General features: G+C 28.5%; 1 protein-coding gene across 3 annotated transcripts; it reads right to left on the bottom strand.

The window, feature by feature from the left end:
* Positions 1–1,681: 1,681 nt before the first annotated feature.
* Positions 1,682–6,856, bottom strand: LOC102664649 (squamosa promoter-binding-like protein 13A). Of its 3 annotated transcripts, none has more exons than XM_006581797.4 (5): positions 6,580–6,856; positions 6,373–6,442; positions 5,321–5,730; positions 4,070–4,203; positions 1,682–2,680 (listed from the first exon to the last, which is right to left on the bottom strand). In XM_006581797.4, the coding sequence occupies exons 3-5, from the start codon at positions 5,665–5,667 to the stop codon at positions 2,034–2,036; spliced, it is 1,128 nt and encodes a 375-aa protein (XP_006581860.1). In that variant the 5' UTR covers positions 5,668–5,730; positions 6,373–6,442; positions 6,580–6,856; the 3' UTR covers positions 1,682–2,033. The 3 variants fall into 3 exon arrangements, with proteins under 3 accessions (XP_006581860.1, XP_014631998.1, XP_006581859.1); XM_014776512.3 differs by having other exon boundaries at positions 5,321–6,263; positions 6,580–6,827; XM_006581796.4 differs by having other exon boundaries at positions 5,321–5,856; positions 6,580–6,827.
* Between the last annotated feature and the right edge of the window lie 10,205 nt (positions 6,857–17,061).

The following is a 17,061-nucleotide window of genomic DNA, read 5'->3' as shown; positions in this document are numbered from 1 at the left end:
GACTTCCGGAATGAGTGAATGACCAGCCCAGAAAGAAAAAAAAATTCTGAAAAGAGTGCAAGAAAAAACTTGGGAAGCACACCTTTTTTCCTTTCTTCACTACTACCACCTTTTAGCCCTTCACTTTTTTCGGTTTATTTGTTCTTCAATAGTGTCCCTTTAGGTTCTTATCCCTTCTCCAATACATTTCTCCCTTTCAAACGAATTTGTTAGAACCATCTTTTGTAATAGTGTCCAAACTATTAGAGTTTCTTTAGAGAAAGTATGATTTTACTCATATTTGTTGCCTTAATTAAGCAAACTTCTTTGCACAACACTGAATTACTCATATTCGTTTTAGGTTGTTTTGGATCGTCATCATTTGACTTAGGTTGCTAGTAGATAAGTATTGATCCTAAAGGAAAGAAAGAATAGTCCAAGGCTCTGCCATGTTTATTTTGTAATAGGAGGATTTTTTTTGTGTTGTAACTAGTCTTAGGATAGTTAATATGAGTAACATATGTAACTGAGTTGCTATTATTTATTTGTTGTGCATTATTAGTAAGGTGCTGGTTGGCATTTTCAATTAATGATATTTTGAAGAAAAAAAATTTATTTTTTATGGATTTTAATCTAAGATTATTAAATAGTTATTATAAAAATAAGTAAACTTTTAAATAATTATTACAAAGTTAATAAAAATTTATCATGTATATTAATTTGTAATTTGATGACAATATAAAAGGTATTAATATGATTAAATTCTTATTTTTATGGTGCCAATTTTTCGTGGAAAAAAATCATTTTTTCCCTCTTGTTTATTTTAATCATTTCCATTTTTATTATGCATGTGTTTCAAATGTTACAGAAAATGAAACACACTTTAGTTTTAAAGAAAGACTACAATAATCAACAACGCATGTCACACCCTCACGGGTTTCACCTATTTTAATATAGGAAAAGAAAAACGTATGTTCATTCAAACATGTGATTACTTACACATATAAATATCGTTAATTAAATGAACATGACTGTATAGAATAATTAATAATTGATAATTAATTATTGATGTGTGGTTAATAGTATCTTGAGATTATTTATATGTCTAATGGTGGTTAACTTTGTCTCAAGTGATTAATAGTACCATCACATTATTAACTACTACATATGCAAGTATGATTAACTTTATCTTACAATAATGTTTGTTTTTTTATGTTACATTATCACGTTATGCCATGTAAATTAATTTTGTTAAATAATTAAAGAAGTAAAAATGGAGGGACCTAATTTTAAATGAGAAAATTTGAGGAGTCCAATTGACACAATCAAAACTTGAGAGTCTAAGATCATATAATTGGGATATGGACAAAAAATATACAATTTTAAGCCCAAGTAATATTAAACACAAAATAACGAAATATTTAATTTGCAACTTCATATTATTAAAATTAAACTTCACTTATGAATATCATTACTCATAACTCATGCCATATAAAATTCACATTAACACGAAATCAAATCAAATAGTTGATAACATTTAAGTTCAACCAAACACAATAATATCTATTCACAATTGCAATTAGAAACTACAAATATAACTAATATAATTATCAACCATCATAATACTAGATTAGAACAAAAAGAGGTCGGACTTAATAAAAAAGAAACTTAATCAAGTAGATGAATTGGATGAAAATAAGAATCGGATTTAACATTACCAAGCCCATAACCTAATAAGAGGTTGGACTTGATTGGAACTTACCATGTAAATTACTAAATTTTGTCAGTTACCATCTAACATTATTCCCATTAGAGGTGTACACATATAGACTTTCCTTTTACAACTCCCATATATTATGAATCTTATGTAAAATTATTGAGTTTTTTTTTCTCTCCTGAAGATACAAATAGAAATACCATGAGATTGTTCATAGGCATTGCATTGCCTTCATTATAAAGGGAGGGTGAAATCAGAATTAATTGACTAGTCCTTGGGGGGGAAAGAATTCATTAGGGGAATGAACAAAGAAAGTGTGAATAATTAATCCTTATCTCTATTCCCATTGAAAGGGAAACAGTTGAGGGGCTGCTTCATTGCAGTGGGATCCATGATGATCAGAAGCCAAGCTATATATGGAGGAACAATGATCCACAGACTCTAAGCTGTTGTTGTTATTATCCTGCAAGCTAAGGCCTAAGGGCTGCATCATGAGGGACATTGAGGGAGGAGGAGGCTGCTGTACCATTTGGTTCAAACCATTCCCTCCTGGTGTGTGCGTCTGTGATGATGACAGAAGAGAGAGAGCACAAGGAATAGTGTCATGCAGCGAGTTGTTATTATTATTACTTGCTGTTGTTGTTGTTGTTAAGCTTTCACAGAACATTTTGCTTCTCGCTCCTCCGCCGCAGGTTTCTGATAGAGGGCGGGTCCTGAGAAGCGTGTGGCAGATGGAAGGGGATGGGAAAGGTGGCGGGTTTTGGTTGCTGAGTGTGGAGGGATGATGGTTGCTGTGTAAGAATGCTACTTGCTTCCCTTCTTTGTGAGAAGATCCGAGAAAAAGGTCTTGTTGGTGGTGGTGGTGGTTGTGGTTGTGCAACCTAGCATCTGCAGAGGAAGTCACAAGTGCACCACTCCAATCTGGGCTAACCATGGCAGTGGAAGCATATACGTGTGGACCTGAGAAGGGTAGCAATTGGGTGCCTGAAACATTGAATTTCTGAAGTGTTAATATACTTAAAAAAAACAACTTTAAAATAAATAAATGTTTTTTAATCATAATTATCTTTTTCTTTTTTTTTCTGTTATTTTTGGATCTCTTGTTCTTGTAATATATTTATCAAAATTTTTCTTATTAACATGAATTTTTTCTGGGTGTTTGTGAGATAAGATTTATTTCTTAAAAAAGTTTTAAATATAAACAGTTTAAACAAACACATAAGAAAGACAAAAATCTGCTTATTTATTTAAAAAACACTTATTTTAAAAAATAAATTTAAACTAAATGACCCAAGCTTAAACAAACTGGCCCTTTATCTCAAGGAAGGATTAGCAAAAATGTGAAAATATAGTGTCATTATATGTGTCTGCGTGTTTACCAGAGTCATCAGGAATACATCATAGTATCGTATGGGAACAGGAAATCTTTCTTAAGGTGACTCTGGTATGATGTCCATAAATGGGATTGAGAACACAATAAGCAAGGGTTAAAAAAATATTATTTGACTTCTTTAAATGAGAAAAGTGCATTTTATAGAATAAAATATATGATAACCATTAGTTAGAAAGTCAACTAATAAGATTGTAATTAACTTTATATTTTATTGCTGTCAAATAAAAAAAAACTTTATATTTTATTATATATGTATTTAATTTTATCATAATATCCACCAAGAATTTTTTTAGTGAACTTTTTATTTTCTAAAGTGCAGTTTCTCATTTTAAAGGTGCCAAATCCTTTAATATCCTGCAGCTGTGATGCTGTCAAGAGTGTTGTCTACAAATTTTGCAAACCGAGATACTAGATGCCTCAAAATTAAGATATTAATTTCAGCAATAGGTAATGAATAATTTCTTATGGATGACAGTCTAGATTCCTCTCTCAAAAGGAGAATCTTCTAAACAAACTCATTTTAACTCTTGAAATTGAGTATTAATTACGTTAATCTTTTTATTAATTACTTTAATATTGTCCCTTTTTTGTGAATACTTATTTATAAAACAGACAACAAAAATAAGAATTTTGTGAAGTCAAAGATTAAAATGATTGGTGCATAGACTCTAAAGCAAATGGGAGTTTACTCAAAATGTTTTTCTTTTTCAATTGGTCTATATAGTGACATACTATTTTAGTGGCCACTAGATTGTCATGAGAGTGGACATAAAATGGACCAAATCAGCCATATCAGGTATGTGGGAAGCGCACTCATATAGCTAAGTGCATTGTTTCCACATGAAATTTCTTACTCTTTTGAGACTCAAAAGTACCTATCTTTAGCTAATGCCTGCATGAAATGCGGGCATATATGCACATGGGTCCTTTCAGATTATAATGTGGTAGAAGTTAGAACTAGAACCAGAAGCTATACTAACCTTGGTAATTCGACAAAAAACTACCAGGTCGCGAGAGAGGTTCTGGCTGGGGCTTTCTTCTCCTTCTATTGTGTCCATCTAAACGTTTTCTGCAGCTTCTTTTTCTTTCATCAAATTGCTCCAGCGAATGGAACCTACCAAAAGGAAAAGTTTCAGGATATTCAAGCAAATAAAACCAAATTCACAACACCAATTAGAGGTGAAAAATATTTACCATGGATTTACCATAAGTACAAGCAATATACACAGGGTATATTAACAGAACAATACAGGCAAGTCATTCTCTCAGATTATATGTCAACTTCTGTAATTGTGTTCCATGCACTCGGATATTTTCAACTTCTCCATATATATATAGCAGTTATTATAGGAAAATTATTAGGTGCTTCGGAACCATCATGGTCCCTATTAAGTTTCATATATACATGTTACGTAAAGATTAGTCAAGACCATAAACATGTGATGTTCCTTAACTATCTAATAATATCCTGTAGAGCAAAGGGAACTGGTTTTAACTTTTAAATACGTGTATATCCGTGGAGTATAAAGATAAACACAAGGGTTTAGAACTATATAGAATACTATTTGTAAAGTGAATTAATCATAAACTAGTTTTGTTTTGGCATGAGACTGATGTGATCGGAAAAAAAAATTAAAGTGAGAAGAGGTTTCGTAGGTGTTGAGATTCTTTTTGGTTTAAGAAATTAGCTAATGGAGAATCTTTTTCAAATACTCTTGCTCGCACTACATTCTCTTTCCTTGATTTGATTAGGTTAATCTTGTTTCCATGTTTTAATTTTTTAATAAAATAATAAAAAGAAAAATTTCCATATTTAGAAAATTCACAGTAAGGAAGTAAACACTAGAGTGTAAAAAAATTGCTACTTCTAAAGAACGCTAAGTCAAGATGCTAATTTGGAGCAGAAACCAAAATAAAGTAATATGGTCGCGTATGAGTACTAGTGAAGCTAACATGAATAATAATGGATACGGATGCAATGCAAACGACACAAATGCAAAAACAAAAAAAAGAAGCAATAATTAAGAGGACAAACTACAACTTACAAGCAATCTAGAACTCAATTTCAAACAAACAAAAGAACAAAACTCTCATTAATAGGAGGAGTTATGAGATTGGTTGGGTGGTTAAAAAAAAAAAAAAGAAAGGTCACATGTTCAATCCCTCCTACTAATAAAAAACTAACCATTAACATAATAAAAAAAAATGATACAATATGATATGATGCAAACCTGCTACATTGTTGGCAGAACCTTTGCTTGAGGCCAGCAATTGTGACCTCTGGGGTCTTGGAATGGAGTTCACACACCTTATGGCGCCTATGGTAATCTCTACAATTGCTAAGATCTGAATTGCACCCATCAACAAGGCATGACACTGTGAGTGATGTGCTGCTTATGGTTCTAGCTCTCTTAGAAGACCCTGAAGGTGAAGATGCCATTTTGGAAACTCCTGCAGAAGCAGCAGCACCACTAGCAGCAGCAGCATCTTTGGACTTGTTGGCTAGTGCTGATTCAGTGCCAGAATTCCCCACATGATGATGACCAAGCTTCAAGTCAACAGAAAACTCCCCTTTCATTCTATAAACTCCAAATCTGTTTTGCTCCTCCTTTGTTCCTATGTTTTGTTGTAAGGTTGTTGCCTTATCCACATGATCCACCAAATCCCAAGAAGGTGCTTTCAAATTCCAGTCCATAACAAAAAAAATAAAATAAAGAATAACAAAATTCAACTTCCCCCTCCCCACTTCTACTTCTCCAAAGTCCTTCTATGTGTTATACCATATGGTTCACAATTACATGGAGAGCAACAAAAAATTAAGCAGTGAGCAAGGCATGAGCTTGTATTAAATATTGCACATATATAAATAGTGAGACACTAAGGGGAATTAACCAAACTTAAATTAACATGCCAAGTGAAAAAAAGAATGGGTAAAAGTCCAATTGAACAATAATAGAAAGTGATAGATGATAGAGGAGGAGGAAAAATCACGAAAAAAACTAGACAGACACAAACAGGCAATTATAAGACAAAACACATTGGACAAGCTTTTGTCCGTACTAGGAAGAAAGCAGCATCAGAGGGTTAAATCAAAAATATTATGCATAATTAAATAAAAGTCTTGACTTCCTACAGTGAGTCAAGTATAGGAAGAGCTTCCAAGGAAAACGGAACCTGATTAAAATTCACAAGGTTACCAAACAAAGCACAATGAAGCAACTGCAAGCATAAAAATATAAAATAATAAAATAAAGACTCATTGAAAGAAGGGAAGAGAGAGTACTTGCACTTGCAGTTGAAGAGAATAGCCGCAGTATGATGCTCACTTCTTCCTTCACCGACCACTCGTTTGCCTGACATGGATTCCATGAGTACCCAATGGAGCAATAGTATAAATTTAGAGAAAAAATATAATTTTTTTATTAATTAAATGAGGGAGAGAGTATATGTATTGTAAGTTAGGTGAGAGGGAATCCCCAAAAAACCATACCTGTTAGCCACTTAAAGAATATGAAGTCATGGATTTGTGCACACAGTAGAGTGGATAATGTATTGAAAGTTGATACTTCAAGAAGGAGGAGAGAGAGAGGGAGAGAGAGGGGGGAAGACACCAATGAAGAGGCAAAAAGGTTTGGATGATATGCTCCAAGTTACAACAAGTTCAACCCATTTAATAATTTAATATTTTTATTTTGCCAAATATAGGGGCTTCCTCCCCTTCCCAGTGTGGTGTAGTAGGTTGAGAGAGAAAAAAAAAGAAAGAAAGGAAGATGGATAATAAGGACAGGCTGTTGGTTGCTTTCAACTTTTATGAGTCAGGAAAAAGAAGTACAAAGAATGGATGCTCAAGACAAGGCATGTGGCATTATGTTTCACATTTCATGGCATGTCTTTCCCCCGGCTCTCTCTTTTCTTTCTTTCTTCTAATTTACCTGTGGAATCACAAAATCAAATATAACCACGCCCCCAACAACTCTTATTTTCATCTATATGTACATTATTTTGATTTTATTATTAGTTAATGTAATATTTTTAATTCATTTTTCTCATGGGGACGACGGGACATCCCAAGTTTTATATGAATTAATATATACAAATGATTGGATAATGATTTAATAGATCCAATAATAATTAAAATAAATTATGATAATACATCTATATCATCTTAAAATAATTTAACCTACAAAATTAACATATAAGATGAGATTTATTTCACTTATTTTATATATTATTTTGGTCCCACTGCTAATTCACGTGGAATTTCCAACAATGAGAATAAAGGAATAATATATAAATAGATGCATGTTACAAATATATATAGTAAGATGTAATTTTGTTTGTATTAGATAAAATTATTATAATTAATAATAAGATTTTCTTTCTATGTAATTGAACACAAGTTAAAAAAGTTTTTTGGAAAAACTTTGGTATTGAAAATATAATTTTTTTTCAATAAAAACATTATCAAATGTTCTTTTTTAACTTTGTATGGGAACATACTCATATTTAATGTAACTATATGATTAAAATTTGAACTCAAAACATACTCAAGAGTAAGAACACTCCAAATTTGAAATCATATATGGTCCGAGCGCGTCTACAATTGAAACAACTGAAATATTGTTCTAAACCTTAAGAATTATGATGGATGGATTAAAAGGGTAGTGATTAGAGCGAATGGTGGTAAAAATTTATAAATTTGTGTAGTCCTGTCTAATGGTTGTGATGGAGTGGAGTTTCTTGGCAGAAGGCTAATGATGACTCTTGTGGTGGGTCCTTGTAGTAGACGTCCACTATTAATTTTGAGGGCTCCAGGGTTTTTATACTTTGCTGATTTAGGCCACAACAACTATGCGACCCCATGAAACGTTCATATGCCCAAACGCCTAGAGCATGTGATCATTTTTACCCCTTATGTCTTCAATGTGCACTCTATTTACGATGTTGATGTCAATTGTGTGTGTGTGTGGGGACTGTAACATTTATGATTTTGAGAGGATTCATGTTGCGTGCAATGTATACAGTACATCATCATCATCACCAGATAGATTTAGATCGTTATTTTTTAGTCAAATGTTTTAATTTATACACCATGCTTTCTTTCTTTCTTGGTTTTTCCAAGTGGGATTTTTTTCTATAGACATGGTTGAAAATCTTGTTCTTTAATAACGTTCCAAGGTCACGTAACATCACTATTGACTCGGATTTGGATTTCATACTATTATGCAGTTGCAAATGTGGATCTTCTGATGAATCAGATGAACAGTATTTTAAAGTTAAATTTACTGAAATTATTTATAAATTATCAGATCTTCATGAGGCCGTTCTTATTGTCCGATTGCGTGGTGCATGTTTTCTCTGACCGTTGGGAATCCGAATTCCTGTTGGCTGGCAGATATATTAGTGTATCAGTGCAAAAATAGGCTCTCTATGTTTGGACTTAATTAAAAGTTAGTTGGATGTTACTTGTTTTGAAATATATAATTGTTATTGAAAGTTAAAATAAAATACCACACTAGTTTATAATAATTGATCCGAAAAAATAGGGCATCAAATAATGTGATTTTTTTATAATAGTTATATACCATAGATTATACATATGTGATGTGTGTCTTCCGTGTACTAAATTATTTATTTATTAAATCATTAATGCGTTATAGTCAAAAAGTAATATCTTTCTATTGAGTCTGCATCATTCTATTAACTTGTAGGTTGTTAGAACGCTATCATTAAACCATTTCTGTTTTAGGATCGAGAAATCTTAAATCTTAAACTCATTCACATTTGAAAGTTTATAATTTAGCGGTTGGATTTGGATACGAATTCTAGTCTGGGATGTCACACACGATGTCATATATGTCACTTGGTGGCAAAAATTAAAATGAAAAGAAGTGTAGAGTGAAGTAACTGAGTATGACTAATCTTTACATATTTGGAACATGAAGGTCCTCCTAGAGAGGACTTGCCTTACGGCTAACTAAAGTGGAAGAGGTTTCAGATTGGATCTGCACCACGTCCACTGTTCACACGAGGAATGTCTCTAAAATTTTATGTGTAGTTTATTAGTCACCTCAAATTATATATTTAAATTCCTAAAAATTAGTCAAGAGTGACTATTAAAAATAGTATTTTTTTATAAAAAAAATTGATGAACAAAAATGATAAATTTAAATTTGAGAAATTACCAAAAAGATAAAATCAAATATAATAAATAAAAACATATTTAAGCCTTAAATGAATAATGAAAGTACATTGCTAACAAGAAAGAGTTAGGTATGAATGACATGGAGAGAGTAAGATCAGTAATCAAGTGGAGTTGAAGGATAAAAAAATTTAAAGAAAAAAGTAAAAACCCAAAGAATAATGCTATATGTTATTATTTTAAATTATTAATGTTTTTATAAAATATTAAACATATTGAAAATGATAAATTAATAGAGATAAAAAAAAGTTAAATTAAATCATTTAATTGATATCAAAAGCATAAGAGATTATATCAAATACATGTTAAGAGTGTATTTTAATTTTAAATATTACTACTGAAATCATAAGAAGGGGTTTTTAGGTGGGTGTCAGAGGAGAGTGAAGTTCACCAATTTATAAAGTGAGGAGAGTGGATGAAGTCTTACACTTTTATACATAGAGAGATCTATTTTCTCTCTATTAGATATGCATCTCATGCAATATTGTTTCTCACACCAGAAAAAAGTGATTTTTCAAATATATTCATTTATTATAAATTTTAATTACAATATGATTTATATACTTTAAATACTTATTACTATGAAGTATGAACTAGTATTTTAGTTACTATGTACAGTTTAATATTTATTTTTATGTAATTAAAAATTATTAAAAATATTTAAGGTAATTATTATTTAAGTCAATAAATCTATCACAAATAATAATTTATGATTAAATAACATTTATGATTGAATAACATTGTAAAAAGCATTTATACAAAGTGTATTTTAATTGAATTCATTAAATAAAATATTTAAATATATAAATTGTTTTTAGATTTACAAATAACAAATTATGTTGTGATATACAATTATTTTAGACTAAGAAAAGTATATTAAAAGAGTAAAGCAATAAAAAAATTAGATATATAAATAAAGGTAAAGAGAGCAACTTGAGATGGTTGAAATTTAATATAATAAAACATGATTAATTAACGATCTAAAACTTTTTCAGTACTTTTTCCCTCTGATTTCTTTTTAAAGACCACATATACCTTCTAAGGCAAGTAGAATGATATTAAACGAATAAAATCATTATAATTAAAAAATATTGTAATAAATATGTTGAAATATAATGCAGCTATATATTAAAATACTAATTAAATTTGATATAATTATTATTACGTGATATAGTAAAAATATCTTTCTAATTTCTTTTTTTAAAAAAAAGTATCTTTCTAATATTTTTCAGCACCAAGTCACCACATTATTGTATGAGTGGTTCAGGAAGCTTGATTTGGTAGGAAAAGAATAATATGCATTATGCAAGGTATAACACAGATGAACGTAAACACGTTGCTTGCCACACTATTCCGGATGAACTATATCTTCGATTTTTCGATCATACACTTTACTATAATATAATTGCCATTACGCACGTTTAGATTCTATTAAATACTGTGCATTAAGAAAAGGGCACTACAAGAAAGCATGAGTTCCATAATATATATGGCATTGCGCACGTTTAGATTCAATACATCCCTTATTGTAGCTTAGCTCAGTCAGGTAATTGTTTACATTTCTTAAATAATAAATCTATTTATTTATTTTTATAATATAAATTAAAATACATAATTTAAAATATTATCACCTTAATTATTTTCAATATTTTATTTTTAAATACAACTATAGATCAACTAAGGGTGATTGGTTCATTAACCAATGATCTTACATTTGAGTCTTGAATATGCAGTTATTTAAATGTTAAATAGACCAAAAATATTTTATTTTCAAATCTTTATTTACATATTATCTTTGTAATTAACTAAAAAAATCTATCTCTGAATCATTTCTAATTATCTTCCTTTTATTTTTAAGAAGATATAGTCAATAATTAAAAACAACTTTATAACAATACAAATTATTCGTTGTAAGTATAAAATATAATTTATATATTCAGAGATTTATTTATTATAATTTTTAACTATAATATAATGCTGATTTTGATCATTCTAATATAATGTATATATTCAAAGGCATTTATTTATTATGAATTTTAATTATATAAAATATATTTAATATGTACAATACACAAATTAAAATATTAGTTACATTTTATCTCTTTAAAATTTTACAATTTTCTAATTTTTTTTCTATTTTTTTATTACTAAATATTTCTAAACTCTGGATTGAACTAAAAACAAAAAAAAAAAACTTTAAGTGTATGTTAGGCATTTTATTTCATGTAGTTTCTAGCTAGCTTTTTTTTATTAGTTATTAGTTGAAAAACTTGTTTAATTTTATTAATATGTTCTATTTGATAAACAAAAAATTTATAATAGTTTGTTGTATTTTTTATATTTAACTTCAAGTAATATTTTTTAAATGTTAACTTCTAAATTTATATAATTTTTCCCTTTTTTTTTTTACAATTATCAATATAATTCTTGTAACTTTGTATAATGTGTCTATTTAGAAAAGAGAGAAATCTTTTAAGTCCTTATATCCTGGTAATGATTAGGATATAATTAATATAAATAAGGTACCATGGGCTTCACTTTTGCAATCTAATGTATACTTAAGTTTGTGCTTCCAGATTTTGCAAATTTGAAGAATTAAAAAATTAAATTTTAATTTAACAGACTAAAAACACAGACCTCAGATTTAAGAATTTAAAATATATTTAAGTCAATATTATCCTATATATCGCATGGGTGTACTGTACACACAATAATTCAACTCAAAAGCATCATCCATAACTAAGAAAATAACACCCGTTTCACCCAAATCTATAAAACTAGGAAACCCAAAAGAGAACAAGTGAATAATTAATTGCACAAACAAAAAACTACGGGAAGTCAAAATCCATGGACATAGTGCAAGACGAAGTCCAATATTGCAAAACTCTTGATCATTGTTTTTTGGGCCATTTGATTTAAGTTTAGGTGGGTGAAATTTAAGTTGGACACAACGACAGTTGGTATCTATAAAATTACCAACGATTAGGAGAAGAATTAGCCACGAAATAAGTCTAGGGCTTGGTTATCGGTTTTTATCGACGAAAGATTCAAACAATAAGGTTAGGTACAGGTAATTTTTTTCTTAAATACTATTATGGTCCCTATTTTTATAGGTGATTTTGATTTTGGTCATTTAAATTTTTTTTCTTTTGATTTCAGTTTCCTATAAAATTTAATATTTTTTTGTGTTGTAGTTCATGTTAGCAAGTAATACCAATAACATTAGCCAATGACATAATAATACGATATTGCCAGTTTACTGATTTGTTATGTCAGTAAAAAATCTAACATAATAATTATGTGTAATTTTTTTAGTAAATTATATTTTTTAAATATTTTTTTATTCAAAACAATTAATAACATTAAATTAATTATTGAGGGATTTAAAAATAAAATTTACTAGAAAATAACACATGACTATCCTATCAGTCTCCTGAATAACATGATAAGTTATTAGATTGTGAACATCAATGTTATGTATATCATTAATTAATTTTGTTACTCGACAATAAAGACTAAAACCAAAATATTAAATTTTATAAGAAGGAAAATCAAAAGAACATTTTTTAAAGGACTCAAATCAAAATCATTCAATTTTTCTAAAACAAATATCAAATTTAAGCTTTTTTTTTTTTATCATGAGTATTTACTGAATTTTTTAATAATTAATTTTTATCAAAAAATTTGATAGACTACATTTAATAAAAAAAATTCTATCAATTATATTTTTTATTTATAAGATTTAAATCTAAAATATTATTTAAGAAAACAAAGTCAAATTCTATTTAAATAAATCTAAAATATTACTCTTGAACAACAATAATAATAGATCTAATGAATATGAGTTCTTGAATTGAAGAACCATCTTCTAATAACATGTTATTCATACATGTATTTTATTTAATATATTAAATTTGAAAAAATAAACCAATACTACAATTATAGCCTTCGCACTTCTCTTGGCACTAGACTAAAATAACAATTATTCACAAAAAATTACTAAAATAATAATTAGACCTAAAAGATAAGTATTTACACGTTTTATAATCAAATTCATATGATAATCCAAGTATGAATACCTAAACACCCATAAATTATAGCAATAATATTAATAGCTATCCAAATGTGAGGCTGGAGACAGTTATTAACTGTCCAAACTTGAGATTAGAGACAAATAATGTTTTTTTTTTGCTTCTAGATGTAGAAGCGAGAATAATGTCCAATAACGTCCAATCAAACCATGTTCATTGTCATGCTTATAGGTGAATTGGTACTGAAAAAAAAAAAGACTCGAAAGGGTAAAGTTGTCTTAGCAGATGAAAGATAGACAAGACCTTTAATAAACCTGCAACAACCATTTAGTATAGCGTAGCAGCTGCGTATGGCCTTGCCATTTTGCGGTAGGTCCAAGCTGGTCGTACGTAAGTGCTTGTTTAATGTAATTGTAACTTATGAAACACAAATATCTCAGTTTCTTATTGTATTTGGTGTTTGACACGTGTCCATATTAATATGTGATATCGACACAACATCCATATTATATTTTATGTTTTGAACATTATAAATATTGACGTGTTCATGTTCATATCATATCCGATGTCTGTGAATTGTCTCATAGACGGTAACAAGAGAAACTATAAACTAAAAAGAGAATGGTGAAACCTCTTTCTCTCTCAGCGTATTCATAATAATAGGCCACGTGTTCCCTTTTACTTCCATTACCTAGCTACCACCACCATGTCCATATGAATGGTACGGACAAAATTCCCCATTTTATGCTCTTTGGAAAAAAAAAAATCTTAACCAAATGTATGTCGGCGCCTTCCACATTAGGCAATTGTACATTAATGGTTGCTTCATTCAATACTTAGTTTTTTAATGAACAATTATTGATGCGACTTAGTTAAGAGAAAAATAGGGTAGCGAAAATTAGGTGGGGATTTTTTTATATAGAATATACCTTTTTTTTATTTAGTTGTAAATAAATAAAATAAAAGTAAATTTTATGTAACTATTTAGAATAATAAATTTAGTCATTTATTCATTTACTAACTAGAAGAATTTATCGTATCTTATACTAATGTAGTAGACAAAGATGAATTTTGTAAAAAAAAAGATTTGACTTTTTTTTAGAATAAATTATTTAGAAATATAATTTTGACATGTTATATTTTTATTTTCATAATTAAATAAATTTCGTTAAATAAAAAACATAAAATTAATAGTATTTTTAAAAAAAATTAACAATAAGAATGAATATTAAAAACATTAGATATTTGGGAATTCCGCCATATAAATATATAGTAAAATTAAATTACCTTGTTAAAAATTAATATATTGGTTTAATTTAAAAATTTAAATTAAATTTCGAACAATTATTCATCTCATGTTATTGTCTTATTTGAATGTATCTCAGAAATAAATATTTGAAGAAAGGGATGTCAAAAAATTCTATTATAACAATGATTTTAACACACACACACATATAAAAGTTTTTACAAAAATAATAACACTCTTATACTTTGAGAAACAAAATACTCTATAGTAAGCGTAATAAACTTTACATAAATAATAATATAATATTGCTATATGCAAGCGTGTATATGTATTATTTGAAACGTTGAAATCTATTGGACACATTGAAATTTATACAAAAATGAAACGCGCATATTTTTTTTTTACCAAATGAAACACATATTTATCATTTGAAACATTGAAATTTATTGGACGTGCGCACACACGTTATTTGAAACGTTAATATTTATTAAATGATCGAAGATTAAAGATAACAAAAATATATAATTTACAAATATCCCCTCACATACACATATTATTTGAAATGCTAAAATTTATTGTGTGAAGATTAAAAATGAAAAATATATGTATTTGTGAATATCTACACACACATATTATTTGAAACGTTGAAATTTAATGGATAAAAATTAGGGATGACAAAAATATATGTTTTCACGAATATTCATAGGCACGCATATTTTTTAGATATTGAAATTTATTGGATGAAGATTAGGGATAACAAAAATATATGTATTCACAAATGTTTATGTGGATAAAATTCATAATGAATTAAAAATAAATAATTAAATAGATAATCACAAATAGCAACACAAATTTTTTAAAACGTTGAAATTTATTGGGTGAATATTAGGGATGACAAAAATCTCTATATTTGTGAACATCAATGGATTAATGAGTACCCATAGATAACTTACATAGATATTTTTACTATCTATATATTAACAGGACTAGAGCGAGAATCTAGGTACTTGTGCTTGTAGATATCCACTATTATCTGTTATGGTAAAATTACTTAAATATATAATACTACACAGAATTTGAACAAATTTTCATTGTTAATTTATTTTAATTATTATATATACACAAGAAGTTTGTATGTCTTTTTTAGTTCTCTTGCCTTTAAACCATTTTTTAAAATGTCAGAATAAATCAAACTTATTATTAAATTGTTTTTTAATGTATCTTTTAGTTTTTTTTGGTAAATATTTTTGGATATCGATAAATATCCATGGATTTGCAGATAGCCAGATATTAAACAAATTTGTAGGTATCTGCTTCACAGATAATACTATTAAGTCAATACTTAAAAACTTAGAAGACATTCTATATAAAACATATTTAAGTTTATAAAAAATATTCATGACCTTCACATATACTTTTAATTTAGCTTATTTTAATATGTTTTACAACTAAACTTATACAAATAAGCCTTTATATATGTGTTAATTTTCATTAATAAATGAATATTTGATTAAATTAGCTACATTTATGTAAAAAAAAATTATTAAATGGTTCAAAACTACACTGTGATTCATGATCCTAACCAGTAATTATGTGTCTCACTCCATAAAAGTAGGTGTTGGTGGCGTACATCCATGCGTTGTTGCTGGAAGTTGATGTTGGGTATTTGCAGTGAATTTCTCGTGAAGATTTTATAGATGCTAGAACTCATTGCTATCGTGGAATTAAGCCGAGGCAGTAGTAGCTTACAGCGGTGAAATGGGTATCATCTCGCTCTGAACTTGGATAATGTCATTTTCGAAACAGATTGTAAACAAGTATCAGACGTACGGCATCAATAGGAAACACTTAATGAACAATGAATTTGGAGACACTCTCAAATGTTGCTTTGATATATATTCAGCATAATTTAGTCAACTATCATACACAGTTTGTTCATAGATAAGTGAATCTTGTTGTTAATTATTCGTAGACAACCTCTTAAATTTGGTTCGCACCACTATATTGACATTTACTACACCTAAATTTGGAGCAATTTGAAAATCTCATGTTTATACTGATTCCACCATATGCCATATATATAATCACTAAAAAAAAGTTTTTTTCTACAGCCAAAATATCGGTTGCTAATTGGGAATTTTGACAAATTTTCAACTAACAAAAATCAGTTGAAAAAATAGTGATAGGAAATTCTAACCAACGGATTTTTTACTTTTCGTTGGAAGTTTTCGACGAAAATATTTATTGCAAATTATCCGTGGGAAATTTTCGATAGACATTTTTCCTTGAAAATTTGCCATGTAATATTACAGACGGATTTTTCTGTTGAAAATTTTCCATGATTATTTTTGTCGGAAATTTTTTATAAATAATTTATTTTTTAGTTTTTTTTTTGTTTTTTATCATTGAGAATTTAGCAATTAATTTATATATTCATATTATTTTTCGTAAAAATTTAAACTAATGCATACTTATAATTAAGAAATGATGAAA

This window comes from Glycine max, chromosome 6 (assembly GCF_000004515.6).
Source record: "Glycine max cultivar Williams 82 chromosome 6, Glycine_max_v4.0, whole genome shotgun sequence".
Lineage (NCBI taxonomy): Eukaryota > Viridiplantae > Streptophyta > Magnoliopsida > Fabales > Fabaceae > Glycine > Glycine max.
Note: the sequence above shows the minus strand (reverse complement) of the source record. Positions and strands in the feature narration are given on the sequence as shown.

Coding starts and splice junctions, on each gene's coding strand:
- LOC102664649 (XM_014776512.3), bottom strand. CDS start 5,784: ATGGACTGGAATTTGAAAGCACCTTCTTGGGATTTGGTGGATCATGTG. Junction 4,204..5,320: donor TTCTGCCAACAATGTAGCAG/GTTTGCATCATA, acceptor TCCTTTTGGTAG/GTTCCATTCGCTGGAGCAAT. Junction 2,681..4,069: donor TTTTTTGTCGAATTACCAAG/GTTAGTATAGCT, acceptor TCAATGTTTCAG/GCACCCAATTGCTACCCTTC.